At 46.0% G+C, this 27,342-nt stretch overlaps 1 protein-coding gene across 5 annotated transcripts in view; it reads right to left on the bottom strand.

The window, feature by feature from the left end:
* Nucleotides 1-27,342, bottom strand: part of LOC146869312 (RNA helicase MOV-10-like) — a 524,894-nt gene that overhangs the window by 58,112 nt on the left and 439,440 nt on the right. For all 5 annotated transcript variants that reach the window (XM_085647618.1, XM_085647842.1, XM_085647767.1 and 2 more), the window contains 2 exons: nt 26,791-26,916; nt 24,149-24,237 (listed from right to left, as the gene is read on the bottom strand). In XM_085647618.1, the coding sequence (XP_085503744.1) occupies nt 24,149-24,237; nt 26,791-26,916 (215 nt within the window). The remainder of the gene's footprint in view (nt 1-24,148; nt 24,238-26,790; nt 26,917-27,342) is intronic.

Raw genomic sequence — 27,342 nt, forward strand, 5'->3', positions numbered from 1 at the left:
GCAGGAGGATCCGGACGGCTCACCAGTTGACACTGCGGGCAGTCTTTCAGGGTTGTCTCTACCATCAGGTCTAGTGTTGGAAACCAGACTCTTTCACGGAGTGCTCTTTTTGTGGCTACTATGCCCCGGTGCCCTTCATGTGCTAAATTGATGGCCCCTTGTCTGAGTTGTCGTGGGATCACTATTCTGGTGTCTCGTAGGACGAGGCCATTTGCTGCTATTGACAGTTCGTCGTGGACATGTTTGAATGCTGCCATTTCTTGGTCGTTTTGTTCACTGCTTTGCGTGTGTCTCCAGCTGTTGGTTTGAATCAGACGTTTCACCTCTTGCAGGGTGGCATCTGTCTGCGTCGCTTCACAAATGGCTTCCATTGGAACAGCCGGAGGTCTCGCTTGGTCTACTACGAAGTGAATGTATTCGTCCGCAATTGATTGTTCTGATTTGCTGGATCTGATGGGGTGTCGGGACATGTAGTCTGCGGGGTTTGCAGCTTTTCCTGGCTTGTGAATGATGGTGTAGGTGTATTCCTGGAGCCGGAGGCCCCATCGCTCTATTCTTGGTGGCATTTTTGCTCGTGGGTTTCCAAAAATTGTGATCAAGGCGTGATGGTCAGTCACTAGTGTAAAGTGTTTCCCAAAGATGAAGATGTGGAAGTGTTCACACGCCCAGACAACGGCCAGGCTTTCTTTTTCTGGCTGTGAATACGCTCTCTCCGTGTCTGTTAGACTTCTGCTGGCGTATGCTACTATGTGTCGCTGATCTTCTTCTCTCTCATATTGTGCTAGGATGGCTCCTAGTCCTACGGGGCTGGCGTCCACTGTTATCTCGTTTTTTTTTTTGGGATTGAAGTAAGCTAAATTTTTGGCCGACTCAACAGTTCTTTTGATCTCTCTGAACGCCCCTTCACATTGGGTGGACCACTGAAAAGGTTGTCCTTGCTTGGTGAGCATCCTCAGAGGGTAACTTAACGTGGCGTAGTCAGGTATATATCTGGAACAGTAGCTGGCCATACCTAGGAATGATCGTACATCGCCCACGTCATCTGGGCTTGGTGTGTCGTTTAGCGCTGCTACCTTTTCTGGGTCTGGTTTCATGCCACTTCCAGAGAATATGTGGCTGAAAAATTTCAGTGTTGGTTTGTGAAATTCACACTTGTCTTGGTTGAGTGTGAGGTTGGCTTCCATGAGTGCATGACAGACCTGATCTAGTGCTTTGTCGTGTTCTTTAGTCGTTGCTCCATATACGAGGATGTTATCGCTGTAGTTTAGGACACGTGGAATGTGATGTATTGTTCTCCTGATTGCCTCTTGGAATATTTCCGCTGCTGATGACACTCCGAAACTTAGTCTTTTATATCTGAATAGCCCGAGGTGTGTCGAGAATGTCGTGATATATCTTGACCTTTCATGCAATTCTAGCTGGTGGTATCCTTTGTTGAGATCTAGTTTTGAAAATATCTTGGCTCCGTTGAGTGAAGTGATCATGTCACTGATGTGAGGGCCTGGATGTCTCTCTCTCTCTATCGCCATGTTGGGTGCCCTCATGTCCACACATAGGCGGACTCGGCTGGTTTCCCCTTTCTTCAGGACTACCACCACCGGGAAGACCCATGGGGTTGGTCCATCTGTTCTTTCTATGATATCTGCTTCCAGTAGATCTTGGAGCTCCTTCTCCACGGCTTCTTGCAGGTGAAACGGGATCTTCCGGTGATGCTGTGCTACCGGTGTGATTTGTTCATTTATGTGCAGTCTTATTTGGCAGTCCTTCATTTTTGGCCTTGAAAGAGCTTGGGGAACTTTTGGATGATAACTGATTTGTCAGCCACTCGGTATAGGATGTCAACCAGTTTCAGTAGTTCTGCGGTGGCCAGGCTCAGGAGGCAGTCGGCCTCAGGCCCCTCGATGACATGGATGTAGGCTGATATTGAGCGATCTTGGTACAACAGTTCGGTTGCAAATTTTTCAAGACACGTCAGTGGCTTTTTGGACATCCACGTGTATACTCGTACATGTGCGTTATCCAGCTTGGGAGGTGATTTCATTAGTTGGTATTCCGTTACGGGCAGGTAGTTTAGTGATGCTCCACTGTCTAGCATGAACTTGGTGGGGTGAGCACCAATTCTGATTCCAATCGCGGGTATTCTTTCAGCCGATCAGGGTCGGCTACACAATAAATATATTCCTTTCTCTCTTGATAGATGGGTGATGTGGATCGTGATTCTCTTGATGACGACCGTCGAGATTGAGATGTCCTGCAAGAGTGGCAGCTGGATTGGGACGACCCAGTGGATGAGTCTCGTCTATCCTGGACTGCTCTGACATGGTGACGACTGCTTGAAGGCTGATGTTGCCGGTACCTTCCCTTTTGATCTCCTTTGGTTACCGCCCCGCACATGCTTTCAAAGTGGTTGTCTTTACCACACTTCCGGCATTGTTGTCCTAGTGCTGGGTATGCGTCGGCATGTGGGAAGTCGTAGCCGCATCTGTAACATTTGAGTTGTCTGTCTGATCGTTCCCTGGTGTGGGTTCTGCCTTTGTGTCCTTTGCTTGACTGGTGGGGATGTTTCTTGGATCTGGAGGAGCTCACCTGTGGTGGGGATCTTCCATGCATTTGCTGAGACTGCATCCTGAATGCTTGTTCCCATCTCTCACCTTTCCCTGCTTCTATTTTCTTTGCATGTTCATCGGCTTGTTCATCTGCTCTCGTCATCTCTTCAATCTCTTCCAGCGAGTAGCTTCTCTTGAGCAATTTGCGTCTCAGTGGTTCGAGAGGCAACCTTCTATGACTCTCAGCCGAAGGGCGTCTTCAGTTGAAAACTTGTCAAAATCACAGTATCTCGCCAGTCGTCTCAGACGTGTGACGAACACCCCCATTTGCTCACCTTTCTCTTGCGCGGCCAGATTGAATGTGTACCGCTCGTAGTCAACGTTCCTTTTGTGTAGGAACTTGCAATTTAGTGCTTCGTAGACTTTGTCATAGGCACCAGAGGACTCAGCAGGCAGTTCTTTTATGATTCGTCCAACTTCCTTGCCAATCAGGTTCTTGAGAGCAAACAGTTGTTCTTCAAGGTCCGTCACCTTGGACGCTTTCATGAAGTCCTCAAAATCTTCTATCCATTCTTGCCATCGCGGACCCATGCCCCCACCAGATTCAAGAATGAGGGGCTCGGGGCGGCGCAGGAATGAGGCTCCAAACATGCTTGTGGGAGCTGGGTCGGGCATTGTTCAACTGTTGTTGTTGATTGCTTTTACAGACTTTGTTTGCTCTCCGTTACGCTCGCCAGTGCTTGTTTGTTACTTCTGTTGCACTTGCCAATGCTTGTTTGCTACTTCTGGTTCCTTTGCCAATGCTTATTCGTTACTTCTGTTGCATTTACCAATGCTGGTTTGTTGCTTCTATTGTATTTACCAATGCTTGTTTGTTACTTCCGTTTCATTTACCAATGTTTGTTTGCTGTTTGGCACATCTGCCTGACTTAAAGATGGCCGCCGATAGTCCCTGACAGGGGGATTGGGCAAATCTCGCACCTGACCTCAAAATGGTTGCCGCAAGAATCTCGTGTGCAACGAGATTTTGTCTTTTGAATTACCGGAGACACCGCGATCATCAGCGCTTGATTTCACTCACCGGGGCTCCGCCTTTGGGCACCGCTACCACGCCAGGTGAGGTTATTTTCTTCTTTCTTGGGCACTTTTCACCATTGCCGCTGGGGTGGGCTCCCGGTATGCTCTTTGGACGTCACGCTCTAGCCTCCAAAGGCGAAGCGAGCTCCGGATTTGTTGCCGCCGGGGTGGACTCCCGGTGGGCACCTCTGTCATCGCGCTCCCAGCCCCACACGCAGGGCGAGCAGCTCCGGGCCAGTCGCCTCCGGGGTGGACTCCCGGTTGGCTCTTTGGACTTCACGCTCTAGCCTCCACACGAGGGGCGAGCTCCGGATTTGTTGCCGCCTGGGTGGACTCCCGGTAGGCACTTCTGTCGTCGCGCAAGCTCGAAGCCCTTCGTCGCCAGTTGTCGAGTCCCCGTAGAAAGAAGAGACACGGACACAGGGTTCTGACTGCTCAGCTCCTTTATTAGTTCCTTCCTCGTCCCCGGGCTAACGGCTAACTGCCGTTCCTAGCCCTCCGCTCCTCCCTTTCCGCCCGCCCTGGTCCCCACTCAGGCCGGTCCTAGTGCCTGACCTGTTTGGTCATTATGCCCTGTTACATAGGCACCATTACATTGAGTAGCTGGTGGCTGACTGTACGGGCCCGAATTACCCAAGAGAGACTTTCAAGCCCTTACCAGATGTGGGGTTTTGGTCTTGTGTCAAACACAGATTTAGGTAACTTTAGGTGGAGCTTGCCGGCGCGACAAGATGGCCTGGAGCTAGTTGAGCTCCGCTACGATATGAGACAATCTTCACTATTATCACTATTCTGGCAGTTCTTTTCGGTTTAACGAGGGCTAACGAGGACGTTCTGTGTGTCGGAAGCCAACTGGTGCTGAATCGACCGAGTTTGAGGCGGGTCTGTGGTGTAACTGCGGAGCTACGAGTGCCGGAAGGTGACACGAGTTAAGTGTGGCCCTGAGCCCCGCTGTGGTACGAGACGATCCCCCCCCCCCCCCGAGGAGCGACCCGACCCGTTAAGGAGCACCTGACCCGCTGAGAGCACCTATACCTTGGCTGCACATCGCCTGCAATCGGAGAACGTGCGCAGTCTACCAGCCCCCACAGATCCCTCTTGCTCTGCGCTGAGGCCTGGAGGGCCTGCGTTGGGACGCAAAAGTGCCAGAAGGCCGGGAGCAGAGGTCCCGGCCTAGTGAACTACTGCGGGGAGCGGCGACTGGGATCGCACTGGGGCGAACCTTACTAAAGACGACTTGAAGCACCCCTAACTGGGACAGTGAGTCGCAGGAGGCCTGGAACTGTCCTTGAACGGCCCCACACGAGACTGCCTCTGGCAATAGAGATTGAATCACGTCCAGGCCCTGCCAGAGCTCCATGAGTCATGAGCCTGTTGGGCGCGGGGCACTAGTAGCGGTGCAGTACTAGGCCGTGATCCAGACGCCTGGTCAGGCCATATAGCTGCCGGTAATTTGAAGATTAGATAGTGAGATTGTGAGCAGTTGGGGGGCACCTGAATCACGGTGCATCACTAGACCGACCTGGCACTGGCAGTGGTGGTGAAAGAGCGTCAGGGGTGGCCCAAGGGCTTTATCCTCGGCGCAAAAGCACTGAGCATTGGGAATCCCCAGAGGCACAACGTGGTAAACCCACAGCTACAATCCTAACCTGATAGACACTGGGGACCTATTGTGGAGTGGACCTGGGACTGTTTTATATCCTCCCGCTCCCTCTCCCTCTCTCGCACGACTATCGGCGCTGGAGGGACCAAGGGGGTGCTCCTAGAAAAACTCGGATTTGCTCCTTAAGCTGCGCTGCAAACATGTGAAGGTAGATCTCTACAGTGCCTCCATTGGGACGCAAACTAGCGACGTTTGGGGAATCCAAACTCCCATTTGAGCAGCGCAAAACTAGGACCAGAGAGACAGGGGACGCTCCACACATTGTAGAACCGATTGATATGAGCGAAGAGTCCCCTGCAGCATTTCAGCACATCCTGGCTACAATTCAGTCCAGCCTCAACTCAATAGATCGCAAGATAGACTCGCTAGTCTAGCTCGTTGACAGAATGTCTGAACACCTATATAAGCACACCGAAAGGCTTGATATGGTGGAAAGGTGTATCACTGAGGTTGAGGAGGCCCACATGAAGGCAGATGGGCAAGATGCTCATGCAGCTACAAGATAAAGCAGAAGACCTCGAAGCCAGGTCTCGAAGGAGCAACATACACCTTACGGCACTACCCGAAACAACTTCTACCGTAAGCATGGAACTGTTCATTGAAACCCTGCTAGTCTCACTTCTGGGCCGGGAGCACTTTCTCCGCCATTTTTGTAATTGAACGCTTGCACCGCTCATTGGGCCCGCGCCCTCCCCCAGGCGTTCCACCTCCCCCGTTTATTGCAAAGTTTTTAAATTAAAGGGATATGGATGCGGCCCTGAGGAAGGCCAGAGACTTGGGGTCTTTGCTGTATGAGGGCTCTACACTATCGCTATACCCTGACTTCATGGCCAAAGTTCAGGAAGACTGGAGACAGTTTGCCCCACTAAAGACGTGCTCAGGAACTGGATTATGCAATGCTCTACTCAGTGCGTCGGCGAGTCACTATGAAGGGTGTATCGAAGATCTTCACGGATCTCAAGCCCCTACAGAAAGCGCTCAAGGACTACACCAAGGAGCAACAACGAGCACCTACATTGGAACTGTCGCAGGGAGCTGAGGGAGGCATTATGGATGAAAATGATTAGAACTGCACCGCAAGTATTGCTTACAGCGGGAATGACAGCTGCGGGAAGGAGGGAGTGCGGCGAATTTACCGGTATACTAAAACTGCTTGGGTCACGATGGTACTTAATTAGCAGTTTAGGAGAGTCTTCAGTGCGTCCTAGGTGTATGGTTGTAGAGTTGGCAGTTTCCTAGATAAGCAGTATCACTGTCTCTACACCCAAGCAGAGATGTATTGTATTTGGGACTACCCTAGTATAGTTACACAGGGACTTTAGTTGAGGGAGTGTGGGGCCAGCGGAGCCAGACTACGAGATCTCCCACGGAGAGAGTGTGTCAATTAATTTAGGAAGCCCCTTTCCTTTACCACCCTGAAATTAGGGGATAACTGCAGCACTACTCTTTAAGATAGACAGGTCCTAGATACTGCAGCCACCGAATGTAGAATGTGTAATAGGCTTCAGGCAGATAGGGCCTCCGACCCTGGATGGTCTGAGAGATTATACAATGTGTTGACACTAGGCAGGTAATCTGCCATAATAGTATTGGAATGGCGGATAATCACTACTGGCGGATTCCAGTGGTGAGAGGGTGGAGTGGCAACATCCGCCCCTGTGTGTGAACCACTTGATTGCACTAGGCCACTTATTTGAATTTGGGGGGAGGGAGGGTTCACCGATTGTGTCCAGTTGGGGTTGATGCAACGTGGGTGGGGAGGTGATTAAGGGGTACTCTTTGTTGGAGTCATTGCTGAGATGGGACCATGACATACTTTCTAGACATTTGCCACATTTGTTGGAGGTTGACATAGAGGTACACACATTGTTAACAACAGCTACCTGTAATCCTTAACAATGACACAGCAAGAAGGTCTACTAAGCAGATTCTTAACATGGGATATCCGAGGCCTTAATTATCGCAAGGTGCGGAATGTGATTGCGTACCTTAAAGGACACGCAGTTGACTTACTCCAAAAACTCATTTGCCTACGGACAGCGCACTGTTAACACAAAAAGCACTGCAGGGTTCGTTTCATGCCTCGGGTTTTACTTCTCACGCCAGAGGGGTCCTCACATGGGTAAACCCGAAATCAGGATTCAAAATTGTCCCAGAGGTGACGGATGGTGAAGGGAGGTACACTTTTTCCAGGTGTAGGGTAAAGGGGTTAGATATACGGGTTATTAATGTGTATGATCCAAATTACGACAACCCCCTCTTTTACAGGTCCCTATTTGCTTCTCCCAGTGTAGACGCAGCGCTTCCACTATTAGTGGGAGGGGATTTTAATTGTGTACTCGACCCAACTCTAGAGCGTTCTGGGGTCCTGAGCGTCGCACGTCTGCCTCAGCAAAATTTATCACAGACACAACATTACGATTAGACATGGTAGATGTTTGGAGGGCGAGATTCCCGGAGCAAGGGGGGTACACACACTACTCTGCTCCACACAGACTTCATACGAGAATAGAATTCTGGCTTTTGTCGCGCAAAGTGTACTCTGAAATCAGGGACTATAAAATCCACCCTCGGACCCTTTTGGAACACTCCCCTGTGCTCTTGGTTCTGCGCAGCCTGCAGGGACGACCTGCCCAGTTTACCTGGAGGTTACCCCATATTAACTATTAGACATGGCATTCAGGGCTGAGATGACTGAGGACTTCTTTACGAATATAGACTCAGTGACACTTTTCCACGGTCTGGGAATATTTAAAGTCTATATTAGAGGGGTAGTTATATCTAAATACTCTGGGGTGCTCCGTACAATCAGGAATAGGTTAGAGCAGCTAAAGGAACGACTTGCTGAGCTGGAAACCGCTATGGGTCGCGGTGGGGTAGAAGAGGGAGACGATAAATTGCAAAAAACACTTGCGGAATATCATGAGACCGCAGATAATGAAGTTCAGCATATGGGGAAATACACAGTTGCGAAAAGCTATGGTGAGGGGGAGCGACCGGGTGCCACCCTTGCGGCACTACTAAGGAACAGAAGAGAGGCGTCGTCCATAACAGCTATACGATCAGATGAGAGTGAGATGTTAGTTGAAGGCATTGCCAACCAATTTAAGCAGTACTTTGACTTCCTATATCCCTCCCGCCCCCTGGCAGAGGACAGCGCGATCCGGGATTATTTGGAGCACATGAAATTACCCTGGCTCACTAATGAACACCGCGAGTACCTGATGCGTCCGCTTGAAGTCTGGGAAATACAAGAGGCATTACGACATATGAGATCTGGCAGTGCACCGGGACAGGACGGCCTGCTGGTGGCCTTTTATAAAGAATTTGCAGATCTTCTCATTCCGCACTTGGCTACGCTTTTCAAGGAGCTGTACGAGTCTGGGGGAACTGCCTCCAACAATGAGGGAGGCTATGATAGTTACCATTCTCGAGCCCGGTAAATCACCAGAGGAGTGCTCTTCTTACCGCCCATTGTCACTATTGAATGTGGACACTAAAATCTATGCCAAAATATTGGCATATCGTCTTGCTCCTCTAGTCCCAAGTCTGGCCAGTACAGAACAGGCGGGATTTGTCCCGGGTCGCAAACTCTCATACAACCTGCGCACATTCTTTGGTACTCTTCAACATGTTAACCCTGATGTAAAGGCCACCGTGATATTCCTGGACGCTGAAAAAGCATTTGACTCTATAGAATGGCTGTTTTAAGAGCAGTCCTGAAAAGGATGGGTGTGGGTGGAGTTTTCTTGAACTTAGTCGCTGTATTATACAATTCGCCTACTGCAAGAATACGCATTGGAGATATGGTCACTGCCCCAGTAAGAATTTCAAGGGGCACTAGACGGGGCTGCCCACTGTCGCCCTTCCTATATGCCATAGTTGCAGAACCCCTTGCATGCGCCCTGGGAGAATATCATGGATTCCGCGGGATACGCTTCCCTAAATACAACTTAATTGTATCATTCTATGCTGATGATACGTTGCTCTACATCAGGGACCCGGAGGTCAATCTGTCCCCGGTGCTGAGGGAGGTTGTTCGGTTTGGCATGTTATCGGGCTTAAGAATTAACTGGACTAAATCCATAATTTTCTCATTGACCCCTTCCACTACACCTTTTGAACTAGAGTTCCCATTGACCTGAACTACTGAGCCAGTCCGCTATTTGAGAATACAAATTCATACAGACCCGGAGATAGTTTTTAGGGAAAACTATGGGAGGGCAGTTACCAAACTAGAGGAAGACGTTGAGCAGTGGGTATCTCTGCCTATCTCGCTGTTCGGGCGGATATCGCTGATGAAAATGGTGGTATTACTGCGGTTTTTTTTCTTGTTTTTAAACATTCCTATGGTCTTACCAGCTTATTTCCTTAAAACCATCACCTCTACACTGACTAAACTTGTGTGGGTTGGAAAGCAGCCAAGGGTGCAATGGGATGTCCTCACTATACCTTGCTATCTGGGGGGGTTGGGAGCACCTGACTTGGATCTGTATTAAGGGTAGCAAAGAGCACACATGCCTTTCATTGGATACATCAGACTCTAGAACCGCCGCATCTGCATATCGAAAAGGTGGGGGTCACTCCACTGGACCTCCCTTCCAGTCTATTTCGGTCCCCAGATCGTCATACAGGAAATCTTGATTCCATCAATTCCACGGTACATGCGTGACATGACTTGGTCAAGAGACAAGACTGTTATGTGCTATATTCTCCATTGGCTCCACAGGAACGGTGTGCCTGGCTCCCTATATGCAGGGATCACACAGTGCTCAAGGCACTGCAGACTTTGAGCATCAAGGAGGTGGGAGACCGCTTCCTGGAAGGGAAAGTTCGAACGTGGGAGTATGCAGCTCCGGAAGGCATAGTGGTCACCCCATTAGTGCAGTTCCAATACCATAGGGTGAGACAAGCTCTACACGAGATACTAGGAGACAACATGGCGGAGCCCCCGGAGGTGACCCCATTTACTCTCATACTAAAAGCGGAAACCCCTGCTAAACTAGTATCCAGTTTCTATAGTGTTATTTAGGCATATCGTACAAACTCCTACACAAAATCTAGGCTGGAGTGGCAAAGGGACTTGGGCATGAATATAGATGATGATATTTGGAAAATTAGTGGTGAGGCAACTCGACGGGTGTCTCTAAACGGCCGTCACTGACTAATCCATTTCAAATATTTACAAAGAGTTTACTATACCCCAGAAAGGCTATTTTGCTATGGGTTGCGGGAGACTGTCGAATGTGAGAGATGCAAGAAGTGCCCGGCGGATTTCATGCACATAGCTTGGCAATGTCTGATAATCACCAAGTTCTGGGAAAAGGTATTCCAAACACTAAGTGACATTACAGAGGTCCCTATGCTCCCAGATCCATTAGTTGCTTTGCTAGGCTATACTAAGAAGATAAAAAAGCGTATCAGACGCTTGATTGAAATGGGGGTGTTAACAGCAAAACGCAGATTAGCCATGCACTGGTCGCGCGGCCCGCCTCCCACAATACAGGAATGGTCACGGGATATGCTGTATTGTAATACGCAGACGGAACTGTACAGTAAGTTGCTTCCCCCCCCCACAGTCGTCCTAAGAACTTCTCGGGATTATACCAAACATATCTTGCTGGGAAGTCCCTCTCGACCATAGACGCTACGCCCCGCGCGAAGAACACCTTGGGGTAAATGTTACTGTTATTTGATAAATGTGATACTGACGTATGTAACAAACCTGCTTAACCTTCCTGTTGTTGTAAATGTACTCTGGGTGTGATCGGACTGTGGTGCTATGTCCACTGAACGACTCCTCTATGGCTCCATTTAGTTAGAAAATAGTTTGCATTACTTTTTCTTTTAGTAGGCTCACAAGTCCATGCTTCAAGTTGGTGCATCTTGTAATGGTTGTATTTGCTATGAACCACCCTTTGGAAGCAAAACCTGTTTTTATTGTAATGTATGACCTATTAAATGCAAAAATAAAAAAAAATAAAAACTTTAAAATGAGGCCCACAATGTGAGAAAACGAAATGCCATTTTAATTGATTTAGAAAGCCATCCATGAAAGTGTGGCAAATTCAAAAGATAGAACACAAGAAAGTGAAGTTTGAGAGTGTCACTTCCATTCTTGAAAAATTCATCAAAGGCACAAAGAACAAGCATTTGCAATGCAATAGGTCTCGCATTTACGCGAGTTTGAGCTATTGACATTGAAATAAAGCCTTGCATTTTTGTTTTCGTTTTTAAAACATAAATAAAAAGGCATTGTCATTTACAATGCCAATAGCTTACACTCGCATGAATGCGAGACCTATTGCATTACAAATGCTTGTTTGGTATAGTTTTATAGCTCACACTCGGCCTAAGGACATTAGAGCGCTTAACAGAAACTGACATACCGAGACAAAACATACACATTTTCAAACTTTTTTGGGCACAGGGAGATTAAGTGATTTGCCCAGAATCACACGACTTTGAGCAGAAGCCAGGATGTTGTCCCGCTTCAAAGTCAGCAGCGCTTACCACTAGGCCACATCCCTTTTGCCGTGTCTGCATGCTGACTGATACACAAAACGAACATGTGGCATGCAAAACGTGGGTATATCGTGTGTGCAGTCTACCCAGATTACTGCATAGTGACCGGTACAAGGGGACGTGTGAAGAGCAGAACGGCGCGCATTGCCCGGTTACTGCAGGTCGACTAGTATACCAACATCACAGACCTACATTGCAGACGTATATACCTAGGCATTGTTCTGTTATCACTGCATGCTGATTGGCGGAAAGAAATTGAAATATGAAGCGCAGAACCTGTTCACATGTTTGCTTTACTTTTATTACAGCATTCTGGATGGCACACTGCACTTTCTTTCGAAGGGTAGAGCGCTGTGCATTGTAAGGTTTTTTTCTGCATGCCCGGTGACACGAAAGCAAATGCGAATTGCAGAAAGTTGTTCTTATGCATTGGTCTTTTACAACTGCAAGCTGGCAGGTACCCAACACAGGATTGAAGCACACCGGAAGGGCTGCGTGTGGATGCAGTGCTGAACTAACAGGGGCTGCTGCAAGGTGTGGCTGAGATGCAGTGACTGAGATGAGTGCACACAGTGTGCGCGGGCTCTGGAATTGAAGGAGGTGCTTCAAGTCAGGACTGGTCTCGGCCCTGCAACCGCAGGGCGGGGCTTCAGGCCAGACATAATCGCACTTTGGCAGGTACATACTGACCCTCCGCTCCGAAACAGCGGGGGGCGCTGCAGGTGAGAACTGAGGTGAGTGTCGATGGCAAGATGCTGGCATGGTAAGTGGGGCTGTAGGACAGACCCGGGTGTAGGGGGCTGGAGGGTGTCATTAAACCTGTAGGGTGTTAGTACAGCTGATGTCTCAGAGTGAGATTAAGTCAAAGTGATACAAATGTCAAGACGTGTGTGCTACGCATTAAAAATATGTTCCTTAGGAATGCTAAAACTATTACTATAGAGTTTTTTTGGGAGCTGAGGCTACAAATGTGATTCTCTAGCTCAATATAAGCAATGAATGAACATTTGAGTTATCAGCATAGTAGTTTTGCACATCAATGCTTAAAGAAAACATGGCTTAAATTACACAGTTTTAGGGACTAATGGCTTCATTATTATTATTATTAGAGTTTGAGGCTATGCGTTTAGAAATCTAAATGCTATCGCAGCCCAACAATTCAACTTCTAGTGTATCAGAGCTTAAAAGCAAAAGATCCACCAATGGATTGCTAGTTTTACAGGATAGGAGTTGAATGGCATTTAAGATGAAAACCATATGATATGAAGGCTGAGTAGTCTCAGTGCTATACATTTCATTTATTTAGTTTCATACAGCACTGTACGTGCCATCAGGACTAGTCCACAAGTTCAAAATTAGGGACTAGAAGGAGTCTACGTCTACAAGGCATGACTACTATCCGATATCGTGCTCATGACGCCATCAAGTCTTAGTCAAAGGATAGTTTAGGTTTTTAGTAGTTTCCTGAAGCACATATAGTCTATTTATTTAACTGACTTGTAGAGAGCATGGCTACCTAAAAAAACAACCAGCATTTCCAAAAGCCAAGCATGATTGTTAAAGACGTGTTAACATCCATGTTTTGAGCAATTCGCCGAAAGCTGTAAGTGATTTGCAGACTGTTTCAAAACTTGGGTCCCAGATATGCAAATGCCCGACCACCACGACGGGTTCTGTTGATTTTGGGAATTATGCAAGCTCCTGATGGCTAGAGCGAAACGAGCGTTAAGGTGTATACCAAGTATACCAATGTTTCTGTCCTTGAGGCTCTTGGCTTTAGATTAATCGGATCAGACTAACTTGATGACCACAGGGTCTCTCAAAGTGTATTGATTTATAGCGCAAGTCACACACTTTCCTAGGGCATTTTGGGGCTTAAATGGTCCAGACTCTCAAAGACCTCACTCAACATAGTTTGGTCGTCTGGCTGGTATGTCGGCTTAAATGATCTTAAGTATCAAAGTGCAAGTATTTCATTTCTCAGAAGCCCAATGCGTCTAAAGGGACAAGGATCTAATAGCTTGAAAGCACATTTGCCTAAAAAGCTTTGGTGATCCGTGGTTGTCAGGTCTTAGAGTTAACCATATGATTTATTACTATAAATTTCAGGCTTGTCAGGACAAGATATTGCGGGTCTTAGACCATGCAGTCACAGAACTCGCGGTCGACTTTTAAATAACAGACGATGGCCTCTTCTTTTTATGGGACTTTAGTTTCACAGTTTTAACCTTAGTCAAAAGATTCTGTTTTTGAGTCCGGAGCTTCAAATGGGCTTAATATCACTAGAACTCGGCAGGCCAACAGCTTTAGAAACAATCTTAGGTCGAATCTTAAAACTTGGATGTCTCATCGACTTATGTACTCCTGTCTCACTTACGTTTTGGCTAGTGCTTTCAAGGGAAATACAGAAGTGCAGGTACTCACTATTAAGTGAAGTGCCGATACTCTACCATTAGATATACTGCAGTAGTGCTGTAAAGTGCAGGTATTCTCCCTTTCAAATTAAAAAAGTGCAGGTACTTGGTACCGGACAGTACCAGCCAATTTGAAGCACTGGTTTAGGCATACGATTAATGATTGTAAGGCACAAAACATCGCATGCCTAAAGACTGGAGGTTCTTAGCAGCAAAAACCCTGCGCTGGAGTCTTGGGCCTTAAGGCCTCCGGACTTTCAGTGCTCTATGTTCTGGGAAGGGGTATAGGGATGGATAAAAGGTGTGAGGGACGCGGTGGCGCACAGGCAGATCTCACAGACCGCTCGTGTAGTCGATGAGCTCCTCCAGGCTCCGCTAGCTGTGCTGTCCGTGGCCCGAAAACTTGTGCAGCACCTTCTCCAGCTCCCGCTCCACCGTCACCCACTAGTCCATGGTGGGATCCGGCAAGGGGAGGGGCCGGCGGTGCCTGCGCCGTGCCAGGGACCTCGCGGGGGCTCTCGCAGTCTCCCTGCACCTCTCTATGGCTCAGAAGTGTTTCATGCTTCCCTGTGGGGCACACGAGGGAGGAGAGTGGGGCCTCGTGCAGCACCGAGTGATGCCTTGCGGGGGGGAGCAGACGGCCTCGCGCACTGTCTAGCGACGAGTCTCTCGAGCGGGGCCTGTGTCTCGTGTGTTCTGTGATGAAAACTGTCTCACGCGTGCCGTGACTGAGCAATTGCCGTGTTATTGTTTTCACAGATGAGAGATGGGGCTGAGTTCCAAGTTGACCTGCTTAGTTTGGACAAAACCATTCTCACGTCTTTTAGGGTGACAACCGATAGGAACATGGATAAGACAACTTTTGGTGTTGCATTGGGAAGCTGAAATGTAAATCATAAAGAAACCGGCAGCGCAAAAGACCCACAGTTCGTTTTCTTCACGTGCAATACTGCATGACGTGAAACACCCCTCCAGTTCCATTTATGTGCCACGGTCCATAAACTACGCCCTCACGGAAGTTTGTCCATTGAACCAGTCCTCGTGAACTAAACTCTGCACACACAGCTCAGTGGCAGGGAATCAGCTGACCCGGGGAGAGGCACAGCTGAGATAACAAACCATAAATCTGGGCGCGCACCAAAGCAGAATAAAAAAATAAATAGTGCTTACAGACTAAATGAAGGACACAGTATAATGCCGCAAGTAAAAGATCCAGTCCTGATGGGCAGTCCCAAAAGGAGACGGGCGGTAACAAGGAGGGACTAAGAAGCCTCATTTTCAATCGGAAGCCAGCGTTTACCATGGACGATGACGCCAGCCAATGAAAAATATGGTCGGGGCTTCCACTCTACTTCTAAAACATACCCTGCTGCAATATGCCTCGCAGAGTGAGCAGCGCATGTGTGCTGCAACGCTAGGCGAGACCCAAGAATGTAAAGTTTACCCATGGGTGTAGCAGACATTCCTACCGTCACTGTCCCAAACAGAACCTGGCCAGTTCCTTTTCATGAACCTTGGGGTGTCTCTCTGTCCTTATATAAATGATGCACATTGGTCCCACGCACGCTGCCAACTAGCTTAACGCTCGTAAGCACAGCGCTTTTTCCTGCCTCCTAAATGTCGTTAGTGAGCTGTGCATTCCCACGTAGAAGAATGTTGAGAATAGACGTTTCTAGATAAACAGGATTTTACTGACTGAAAGAGTTATATTTAGAATCCTGATTGTGCTGGCAAAGTTTGTTTTGTTAAACAGGAGTAGAGAAGAGATTAAGAATTCTTAGTATCATTCTCGAGTTTTTAAGGGAGTGCTTTGTGTGCACTCTCTCGTTTTTAAAACAGAGCGCACATTGTGTCAATGTATTACAAATGACCGGAGCTGCGTTGGTAGTTTACATAGTGGTTCAACATGGCAGAAGTTAGCACAATAAAACCTACATTCAATTCAAGGCCCGTGATTTTATCGCTGGTTTAAATTGCTAAATTTGGATGCAAATGTACTGTTTAAGTTCACTGCATAGGATATTGATCATGGTTTTCTTTATGTGACAGAGGCATGAAGAGGAATAGAGCAAAGTTGCGCATTTCAGTGTGGTAGAATTGTAAAATTTCACTTTTAACTGAGAATAATTCAGAATCCATTTTGAGATGGGTCGGGTATTCTTCTCCGGTAGCACCGAAAAAAGTGCCAAGCTGAAGAAGGTGTGCGCACTGTGAGGTAACTTCGATATGTAAATGAATTGGTTTAAAACCCCAGTAGATGTTTGAAGACCCCTAGCTTCACCAATCTTGGTTTAGAAATGAATGGGCAGCTCTAAACTGGAGTATAAACCTGACCAATCCTAGATTAAAAAGTACACAAAGAGGGGTGGGAAAAATTACAACTGGGAGAATAATCGATCCACAAGTATATATGGGTGAGTGAGTGAGGGCCGGCTAGAAAAGAGTGAACTTCCAAGAATTTGAAATAAAGTAAAGCAGAGGGGGAGGGTAAAATTAAACTGCCCAGTTTAATCATCCAGGTATAACAATAATATGCAACTTTGAAACCGAGCAAACAAAAAGCTCTTGATCTATCCATATTTTACCAGAAAGCCTACATACCTTAAACCTTGCGCATGGCTTTCAAGCCCGCAAGCAGCCTAGTGCCCGTTGTTCCTAGTTCCTTAAAGATCACCCAGGCTCAGAGTGCTAAATTGTGCAATACCAATGCAGAAACACCACAAATGAAGGTGGCAGGTGTGAGTGCGCCATTGTCTTAGATCAACATGACCGAGGCAGCCAGACTGCAGGGAGGGGGTGGTGTTAATCTCGAGACAATATGATCATGGAGACGAGATTCAATATGGCATTTAAAAATACAGTCAGTAAGAAAGGACTTGCCCCATAAAGGGAGTTGTCAGTCAGTCAGTCAAAACCACTTTATTCGATTAATTAAAATCATAAAAGTATGCTATACAAATATAATATTTAAAATCTTAATAATAATAAATATACAGGTAAAAATATTCCAATTAAAATTCCATGATTGATCATAAGCAACTTAAGTAGCTAATACAGAATCAATTTCCAAGTGATAGAAGGAATCAACGTCTTATAATAATTTTAGTCTAACCCTCCTTTCTCTAACAGCTGCTACTAAAAAACTAGCAACACTAAACATAGTTAATGGACACTCAAGCAAGTATAAAAAACAATATGGCTGGCTTACACTGTGTAAAATTCATGCTTTTTAACAGAGGAGTGATAAACCTTTTCCTGGCTGGTTTAAAAAAAGGACAGAAGAACATAAAGTGCATAGTGTCTTGTGGAGAAAAGTCATCACACTTACAAGGGGCAACATCTTCTAGTCTATTCCAGCCCTCCACATCCCATAAAACCATATGTAATTGGTTGAACCGCAATTTGGTCAACAACCATCTATGGAAAGGGTTGGAAACTATTGTAAGGTATAATGACAGCCCTGGGGACTGGGATACCAGGACGTGAGCCCTGACAGAGGGTTTGCGAAGTTCATCTCCCTCACGCTCGGCCTCCCTTAATTTCATGAAATTAGATTTAACCCACTCAAGATCTGCCTTACATAAACTTTCTGGGTTAGAGAAAATATCAGGTCTCCCAATGTATGTAGATAACGACTCTATGTTAGACAGCCACTGGATTTTATTCCTGTTGTCAAGTCGAATACAGTCCTTTAGGATTTTGTGATTTAAAGTAAGGTTCGGGTTTAACCATATTTTAATCCATAGCAGCAAGGGAGCTAATTTAATCGTGTCTGCTATGTAACCAATCCCAAGTTCCAAATGGACTGAATAAGAAGCAGTTGAATGGGGAAGGCCGAGGAGAGAACGCAGAAATTTATTTTCCTCCGTTTGAATCACGTCATGTTTAATATAACCCCAGATTGATGCCCCATACCTTACAATAGAAATAGTTTTAGCTTTGTAAATTGTTAATATTGCCTCTATAGGCTTTCCTCCCAGCCTTTTTGCAAAACCGAGTACTGCCGCAGAGGAGTTTCTCGCAGAATTTGCTTTTATTGAGAGTTGGGGGGGTCCAAGAACGTTTGTCATCAAGAACTACTCCCAAGTAAGTGAATACCTTCACTCTTGAGACTTCGACTCCCCCACAGAAAAATGGCTTTACATTGTTTTTTGCTTGTCCCAACGACATAACATGTGATTTGCCGTTGTTAACCACCAGGTCCAGACTATGCATGAAGTCCCCAAACGAATCCAGCAATCTCTGCAGGGCCAAGGGGGTTCTGGCCAGCAGGACAGCAGCATCCGCGTATAGGAGGACCGGAATCGGGGTACCTCCCATCCGCGGAATGTCCTGCGTTACTGCCAACAGATTTTGCTCCAAGGCATTTATGTATAAGGTGAACAACATGGGTGCTAGTATGCATCCCTGCCGAACCCCTCTGCTAGACTTAAAACTAGACGTGCACTTCCACTCTGTCGTCATCCTTATCGAGGCATTCAGGTCTTTAAGGAGCTCTGCAAGAAAATACACAAGGGAGCGGTCAAGTCCCATCTCCAGGAGCATTGTCCACAGCCTTGCCCTATTTACCAGGTCAAAGGCTGTGGACAAATCCATAAAACCCAGATAAATGGAACCCCCAGCCGCCCTAGTGTATTTTGCTGTTATTAAAAGGAATTTCAAACATTGATCCTCCGTGCTCCGCCCGGCTCTAAAGCCGTATTGGGCATCTGATAGAATGTTATTATCAGTGGGCCACCCCGTTATCCTGGCAAGTATAACCTTCCCCAAGATTTTTATGGAGGAATCTAACAGGGATATGGGCCTATAGCATCTAGGATCAGCCCTTTGACCTTTCTTGAACACCGGTATTATAATGGAACGAGACCAAGATTTAGGGAAACCCACACTAACCGAGTTGTTAAATACATTTGTCAATATGTTGGCCCAAAACAATGAGTTGGCCTTGTACAAATCGGTAGGAACTCCGTCAGGTCCAGGAGCCTTCTTTCCTGCAGAGTCTTCAATAGCTTTGGTAACCTCTCCTATACTAAACCTAACTGAAGTGGAGGAGGGTTCCAAAGGTTGTCCAACAAAGGTTTCTAAGTCAAGATCACTGCCATAAATATTTTTAAAATGGCACAGCCAGTCCTCCTCTGCCATATTGGATTCCAGCACACTATTTTTAACATTGGAAAAAAGGGGAGTATTAATGATGGACCAACATTTCGCGCTGTCTTTTAGAGTTGCTTTGTCCATAAGTTCGGCCCAAGCATTGTGTTTAATTTCTTTTTTCTGGACCAGCAGCGCTTTTTTGTAATCGCTTCTTAACTGCGACACCAAGGTTTTATTCCTCGGGCAAGCCTGAAGCGCTTTTTTGAGACTATTATAAGATTCAATACAATTGTGGTCAAACCAACCAATGGCTAAGCTCTTAGTAGGTGGTCTACTTTTTCTAGTTAAGTCTTTTGCCACTTTGGAGCAGATAGCTTCAAACGAGGTTATTACTTGATTCCCTGTGAAGTGATTATCTCCACAGATTTCCAAATCCGAGGCCGCCTCTAGCCTAATGGATTTGAAAAATTCCTCTGGAATTACCTTACTCCAGTTTAGCCTCCTCCCTTGATCCTTTGCCTTAACTTCGTGGTCCACCATTTGGGAGGTTGAGATATTTAAAAAGGAGAGGCCATCTAACAGTTCGATTGCCACTGGGTTATGATCACTAAAAATTGATTGTATAGCATTATAAGAAAGTACATATTTTAAAAGACCAGGAGAAAGAAATATGTAGTCAATTATTGTATTACTATCCCTACCAATAAATGTGGGAACCCGTGATCTTTGATCGTAGAAGCCTGGATCATACAGCTGATTTTCAGATAAAAGTTTTTCCAGTGCTTCCCCCTTACTTGAATGTTCAAAGTGTTGCGGGGATGTCAAATCTGGCCCATCAATGTCAGTTAAACAACAATTTTGACTACATAAATGCACATTAAAATCGCCTAGCAAAATATAATGGCAAAAAGTGGTTTGCTTCAAAGAATAAGTATTTAAAAAATCCGCCAGCCATAGCAAATAAGCATTCGGCGAATCCCCATACTGAGAGTTATAACAGTTTACTAATAATAATTTCGTGTTGTCGGTAAATTTAAATTCCAGGATAAGAAAATTATTACAAGAACAAGTTATCCTGCTAACTGACCCTTTTAGTTTCACCGAGAGCAAAACTAATAGTCCCCCTATTGCCCTCCCAGATACCGGTTTTAGTGCTGGAACAAAATAGGACGTAAAACCGTCCAACCAGAAATCACAAGCAATCTCCCAGGTCTCTTGAAATGCCAAAATATCATAATCTTTCAAGAAGCTTAACCAAGAAGTATTGTCTCTCTTAGAGCGTAGGCCCGCAACATTCCACGTTAACATTTTAACTATTTCCCCCTTACGGTTACCCTCAGTCAAATGACTAGGGTTAATACCTACGGGGGGCGCGGGCATTTGGTTTTCTTCCTGGGGAACCTGATCGGGTGACGACTCGTCCCCCACTCGGTTGCTAACCTCTTGTCAATCGCACATATCCAGTAAAGAGAATACCTCAAAACGATTGCTCGTGGGGATATTAGACCCATACACAGACTGATTATCAGCTCCTACCCCCTGATGGGCGAACAACATGGGTGCCGTCACTGGTATGTGATTTCTCAAGTTTGTGGGGTAGAGGAGTTCTCGAGGGGGGTGGTGATTATAAAAGAAACTAAGGGGACGCGCCTGGATACTATTAACATCTTGTACCAGGGAGGCGGCCCTCAATAAAACCGTAGCCACATGTTGTGTGTGTCTAAAATTAACTATAACACATTCACCTGTGCAGGATTTTTTGGAAGACCCAATCCAATTCACTCTTCTCGTGCTTAAAATATCATCAGCAAGATTAAATGGGAACCCACACTTCCTATGTAACCAAGAGACAGTTTTGTGCTTAAGGGAATCATGAGATTCCTTATGCAATAAGACTGAGTGACTGTCCTGTGGCGGTACGTTAGTTAAGACCACAACGTAAGGGGAGCATGCCGGGGGTAAATTTATAGATCTACTTTTCATTTCCACCCCGCCTTTATAAGCCGGGACCGACTCATTTACTACTGGAGTAACTATACTTGAGGATACAGTGGACACTGGGGGGTTGGTATGGCTAAAGCATTAGTATTAGAGAGCTGAGAAGGTAGCTGTTGTTGTTCTACTCTAGCTACGCACTCTTGCCCAGGTACACACTGCCCCTTCTTTTTGTTACTGTCTACCCAGTTTAAGTGTTTTGTTAGCAAACCACCTAGCCTCTTAACCTCATCTGCGACCATGTCAAGTTTCCGGACTAAAGGTTGCATAAGTTGTTCTAGTTTAGCTTCAAGTAAAACCTCTACGGAGGTAAGTAATTGTGAAAATTGATCAGAGTGTAATGGGCTGTGTACAGCATTCTTGCCGATACGAGCATTTAAGGCCGCATCTAGATCGGCCTGTACTTGTTCCGTATTTGCAGCCCTTTTATTTTTCTTTATATGCCCCCCCCCACCCCCCCTTTTACTTGGCTGCTTTCTACAGTTCCTAACGGGTCTAGCGTCGGGGGTGACCTCGTCAGTAACTTCACTCGCTATATATAAATCTAGATCAGAAGAATCCATGTGAGCCTCAGCTGTAACTGTAGCAGCAACTGTGGAGGGTGACTCGCAAGTATCAATTACCAACGGACTCACTACAGATGTTAAGGGATCAGAAGTACCGACTTGGGGACTAACTTGGGGGCTATCCATACCCAGAGAGGCCCTTCGGTCGCTATTTATTTTAGTAACCTTTTTCACTAAATAATTGTCGAGAGGGCCTGTCCCCGATATAGATAAGTCCCTTAGACCAATAGGCATTGTGACGGTGGGAAAAGGTAATAGTTATCGACAGCGGTGAAATATGCAGAGGCCTAATAACACTACTTGACAGTGTAACAGGGGAACAGTGTACCGGAGGAGGTAACTTCTCAGTCCTGATCTTCCAATATACAATACAAAAGGTATCGCTCAGCCCAGCCCGGACCAGTCCCGGACTGTCACAGACTGTCACAGACTGTCACAGACTGTCACAGACTGTCACAGACTGTCACAGACTGTCACAGACTGTCACAGACTGTCACAGACTGTCACAGACTGTCACAGACTGTCACAGACTGTCACAGACTGTCACAGACTGTCACAGACTGTCCCACCCTTGTCCCACCCTTGTCCCACCCTTGTCCCGGGCTTGTCCCGGGCTTCTCCCGGCGCCGACCCGCGCGCGGTCCCGCGATGCGGGGGCGCTGATGAAATTTAAGCGCCTCCAGGCGCGAAAGATCGTCCGGCAGCTTCCGGGTCTGCCGCTAGGGCAGTAGGGAAATGTAGTTTTCCGGGCTCAACAGAACGGGCACAGCGAGGGAAGGCAGGCTATCAGGTCCACGCCACACCGCACACCATCGACACAGCCCCACCACAGGTCTGCGAGACTTCTCCCACTCTGACAGGGGCGCTGATGAAATTTAAGCGCCTCCAGGCGCGAAAGTTCGTCCGGCAGCTTCCGGGTCCGCCGCTAGGGCAGTAGGGAAATGTAGTTTTCCGGGCTCAACAGAACGGGCACAGCGAGGGAAGGCAGGCTATCAGGTCCACGCCACACCGCACACCATCGACACAGCCCCACCACAGGTCTGCGAGACTTCTCCCCATAAAGGGAGTTAGTGATCACAAGTTAAGAAAAACATGTAAATTTGTTAAAATGTCAGTACAAAACAGAATACTGAAGAAATACGAATGCAGTAGTAGTAGTCTCATTAAATCAACCAAAGTACAATGAAAAGCATTGCGATGAAGGCAATCCGTCACAGGACTCTGCAATAATGAGCAAAATCAGGAAAATAAGACTAGGTTTATATGTGCAGCAAATCAATAGCAAAAGGGACGGCATCCCTAGTCAAAACTGCAAGCCGTACATCTCACCTCCAAATCCAAGGGTTTATATGCTCAATTTCAAGATAGAAAATTACAGAAACTGCTACGTCAGCATGGGGGGAGCAAAAATATTATTTTTGCAGAAAATCACAAAACAGTCATATAAACCTACCATGTCAACACTATCACACTCAATGACTATTGATCGCCAATTATAACAGACTGTCATGGGGGGGGGGGGCTGTCATTTGGGAGGGGTGATTGAATGCAATATAGTCTGCTAGCAGGAAGAGATTTGAAAAGTAGCAAAAACTTCCTCCAGAGAGTTCTTTGAGAACATGTCATTCAAAACAAACAGTGCATATCTTGGTGTGTTCGGTGTCAATAGCAAAATAAATAAAACACACAATGTTTAAAGTCAGCAGCCTGGTTTACAAAAATGAATTCGAGGCCTAACTGAGTCCTAGATTAGACTTGGCCAGAAAACACATTGAAACACACCCTAAAGATTTCCTTTCAAATTGTAATAGTTCCATGTAAATGTACAGATATAATTAAAATGTGGAAAGTTACACACAGGTGTGAATGAAATGCGAAGGTGGCCAGTGTTGTAGGGGGAACAATCCAATATACTAAACACTCAAGCACCACACTATTGCCTTCCAATTGCGCTTCAAGCACACACCCTGAATTCTTCAGGCTACGCAGTGTTTTGCCATATACGCATACATATTTCTGAGAGAGTTTGGGATAAAGGCACTGATGAAGCAGCAGGTATGTTTGTTAAAGATGGAGTGATCATAAAAGGTCACGAAAAATCACTGTGTCAAGTACAGTAAGTAAGACTTACCTGAGGTCAAGGGTTTGAGGTTAGTCTGCTAATGCTGCCAGGGCAAACCCTATTGCTATTGTTGACACACACTTAAATGAAAAGGTGTAGATTATCCACACATTAAGAAGTTGGAAAAAATGATTATTGGTATTTACCTGGACCAGTTGGGATCCTTGTCGAGTATAATGGGATTTCCCACCACTATCAAGAGGGCCTTTGCTCTGGTTATTGCGACGTTAAACCTCTGCAGAAAGAGAAGGATACAAAAAGACCAAGCCATTAGGTTCTTGATTGGTGAAATAGACTATTTTCCACAAATAGCAGCTCTAGAACCACTCTTCCTGTCTGCACGTATTTCACCCTTAACAAGAATCTAGTGCGTTTTTTGCAATATCATACGTTCCTTAAAACTCATGGTCTAGGTCTGGTCGGTTTGGTGGTAACAGACCGGCGGACACCATCACTGAACGAAGCTCAGACCACCTAATCCAATAAGCCAACACCAGCAAGCCATTCTGGGATTCATCATCATCTCAGCAAACTTTGGTCAGAAACTGAACCATGAGATTACCAAAATGTTGTTCCTCAGCTGTTCCAGCGTGTATCTATTTCAACTTCTAGACCTCTGGTCAACTTCGCTTGCTGGGTAAAGCTTGGAACAGAAACAAACTGGGGCTCATTGCAATTTACTGCGTAGTGTGAACATCTTTTCTCCATTCGAGTACCTTGCAGGGCCATGCAATGCAACTTTCCAAAGACTTACCATTAATACCACTGAACTCCAGATTTTATTTCTGCATTAGACAACTTTCCATGAATGGAAAATTAGGAATGGGGATAGTACTGCAAAAAGCTGCAACTTATTTAAGATGCAAGGCCTAGTCTCTCCTAGGAAATCTAGTAAAATGAGCAAACACAGATGTCCTCGTACATTAACTTTTTTCATTCCTTCTGGCATTGTTTGTAGCAGCTTTTTTTTAAATAAGTGTTGAGTACATTGCATCCACACCTCAGAATAGTGGCGTGCAGTGCTTCGGCAGTAGTTCTGCCAGTGGTCCTCATCTCGCTATGTATTCATTTGATAACTTCAAAAAACGCGCCTTCATCCACCACCATCACAAACCAAACCAAGGTAGTGCCATAATCAGAACTTCCAAATAAGCCATTCCAACGCTGGACTTATTTGTTTTTTGAAAAAAGGAAAATAGAAAATCTGCAGCAGAAACCTTTAGCAAACAGTCAGCCCAATGGGCAGGTCATAGCTGCACTCATTGAAATGAAAGCCAGATGGAATGTCTTGTGCCACATCATTACTAAACCAGTTTGAGTCACCTTGTGCCTTACCAGCATTATTCACAAATGTTTCAAGATCACACAATTAAACACAAAAGAGATCAGCTAAATATTTAGCTATACATAAATGGCAGTTACTGATTAGCATGGACACCAGTATGAACTGTACAATGACCAACACCATGATCCCCCAACAGTACCATATACCACACCACTCCAAGTCAGACATGCTGCCTTAACCTCATTTTTAACTACATAAAAGTGCCGCTCCATCCCACTTTCAGACACCAATGTTGTAGCCATCACTGTTCTGCAATCCATCTCATGCCTGCTTATTACGCTCCCTTGCTCTATTTTCCCTAATCCCACACTGTTAATGACCACCCACAGTTTTTTTTCGAAGAACAATTGTTGGATGTTTTCTCCCAATTTGCTATTTTTTTAGGTCTTGCCTACAGACACATTTAGACCTATTGTGTCCAGTAGCAAAACGTATAGCAGACCATGGGTCAGCCCATTGCTCGTGAATGGTTGGCTTTGTCAATCCCATTTGTTTGCTTCTGGTGTCTGTCTCTCCCTTGAAGAATATCTATGGTACAGTGTTCCTAATTGGATACATTGTATGCTTCCCCTGCTTACATTAAGGGAGCTACATTTGTCTTTCAGCACTCCATGGGACTACAAGTTTTGTTTGTGCTCTTTTCCATTTGCTACTTTCTCCTCACATGTCAGGGCCACAATGAGCTCCATGTTGCTCCCCCAACTCGTCTTTTGCCTCCCCATACTCTCCCTGTCCTACTCCACATTTTGAAAAAAAATTCTATCTTGCCCTACAACACACCACAGCCCACCACGGCCCCCCAATCTCCTCTGTTGCGCCTCTCTGCCTTGCATTGCTGGGCACTCTCTTCTAAATTGCTCATCTCATTCCAGCTCTGGTCGCTCCCCTGCACAACATTTATTTTCCTGGAGGACCAGCAGATGAAGTATACTACTAGGCGGCTCCTCTCTCTACAATGCCCTTTCACAGCTGCACACTTTTTAGTTTACTGCCCAAAGATAGGCATTCTGAAGAGTACATGATGCATGTGTGCACAAAGGTTATTATGCCAGAGCTAGCTTTTTTTACTTTGTTTTTGCCAATGCTGTTCAGCACGGATAACAAACATTGGTAAGGGCACACGGTTAGCCAATGCCTTTCAAAGGGAGGACATATTGGCTTTGACAATGCGGGTCACTTATTCCACCAGTTCTAGTAAAATTTCCCTCCAACATTAGTTACTTTAGATTTTTTTTCCTGTCTAATCCTCAAATACACTACCTCCCACTCCTTATAAAGCATTTGCAGCCACGTCCTTAGCAGAATTTTAAAATAAGCTAACAACTTTGTGATTGAGAAGTAGCATGAATGCCTTTTAAAAAATGTTCTTTACTCTACTTTTCCTTTGAGAAAACACAGCTGAATACAAGTCCTCCACTGCACAACCATGAGAGCCAGACTTACTTTGAGGTTTTTCAGAAATCCTAGATTAAAATCTGCATCGAGCTTGACATAGTCTGTGCAGCTCCGCACTGTGGATATAATGATCACCCTCCGTTCTTGACCTTGATACTCTTCCACTGACCCAACCTGAAAAAAAGAAAAAAGGACTAGTTAAGACTTTTTAAAAAGAGATGAATAGAAATCCACAACAGCAAGGGGACATTAGGAAAGATGAAGAGGGAAAACAAAGCATTTGTACATTTTTATCAACAACTCTACACTAGGATCATGAACAGCTCCCTGATGACTGGAGAGATGCCACACCGTCTAAAACTTGGCCAAGTCAGCAACTCCTTAAAAAACCGGGAGCTGACCTGAATGACAACAACTTCAGAGCAGTCTCTAACCTTCCCTTCCTAGCCAAAGCCCTAGAAAGATGTGTCGTATCACAACTAAACCAACACTTCAACTATTACAAACTCCTAGACCCTCATCAGTCAGGCTTCAGAAAGGGCTGCAGCACAGAAACAGCCATTCTGAACATAGTGGATGACCTGCAAAAATCCCTGGACG

The sequence above is a fragment of the Triturus cristatus genome, chromosome 1_1 (genome assembly GCF_964204655.1).
Source record: "Triturus cristatus chromosome 1_1, aTriCri1.1, whole genome shotgun sequence".
Lineage (NCBI taxonomy): Eukaryota > Metazoa > Chordata > Amphibia > Caudata > Salamandridae > Triturus > Triturus cristatus.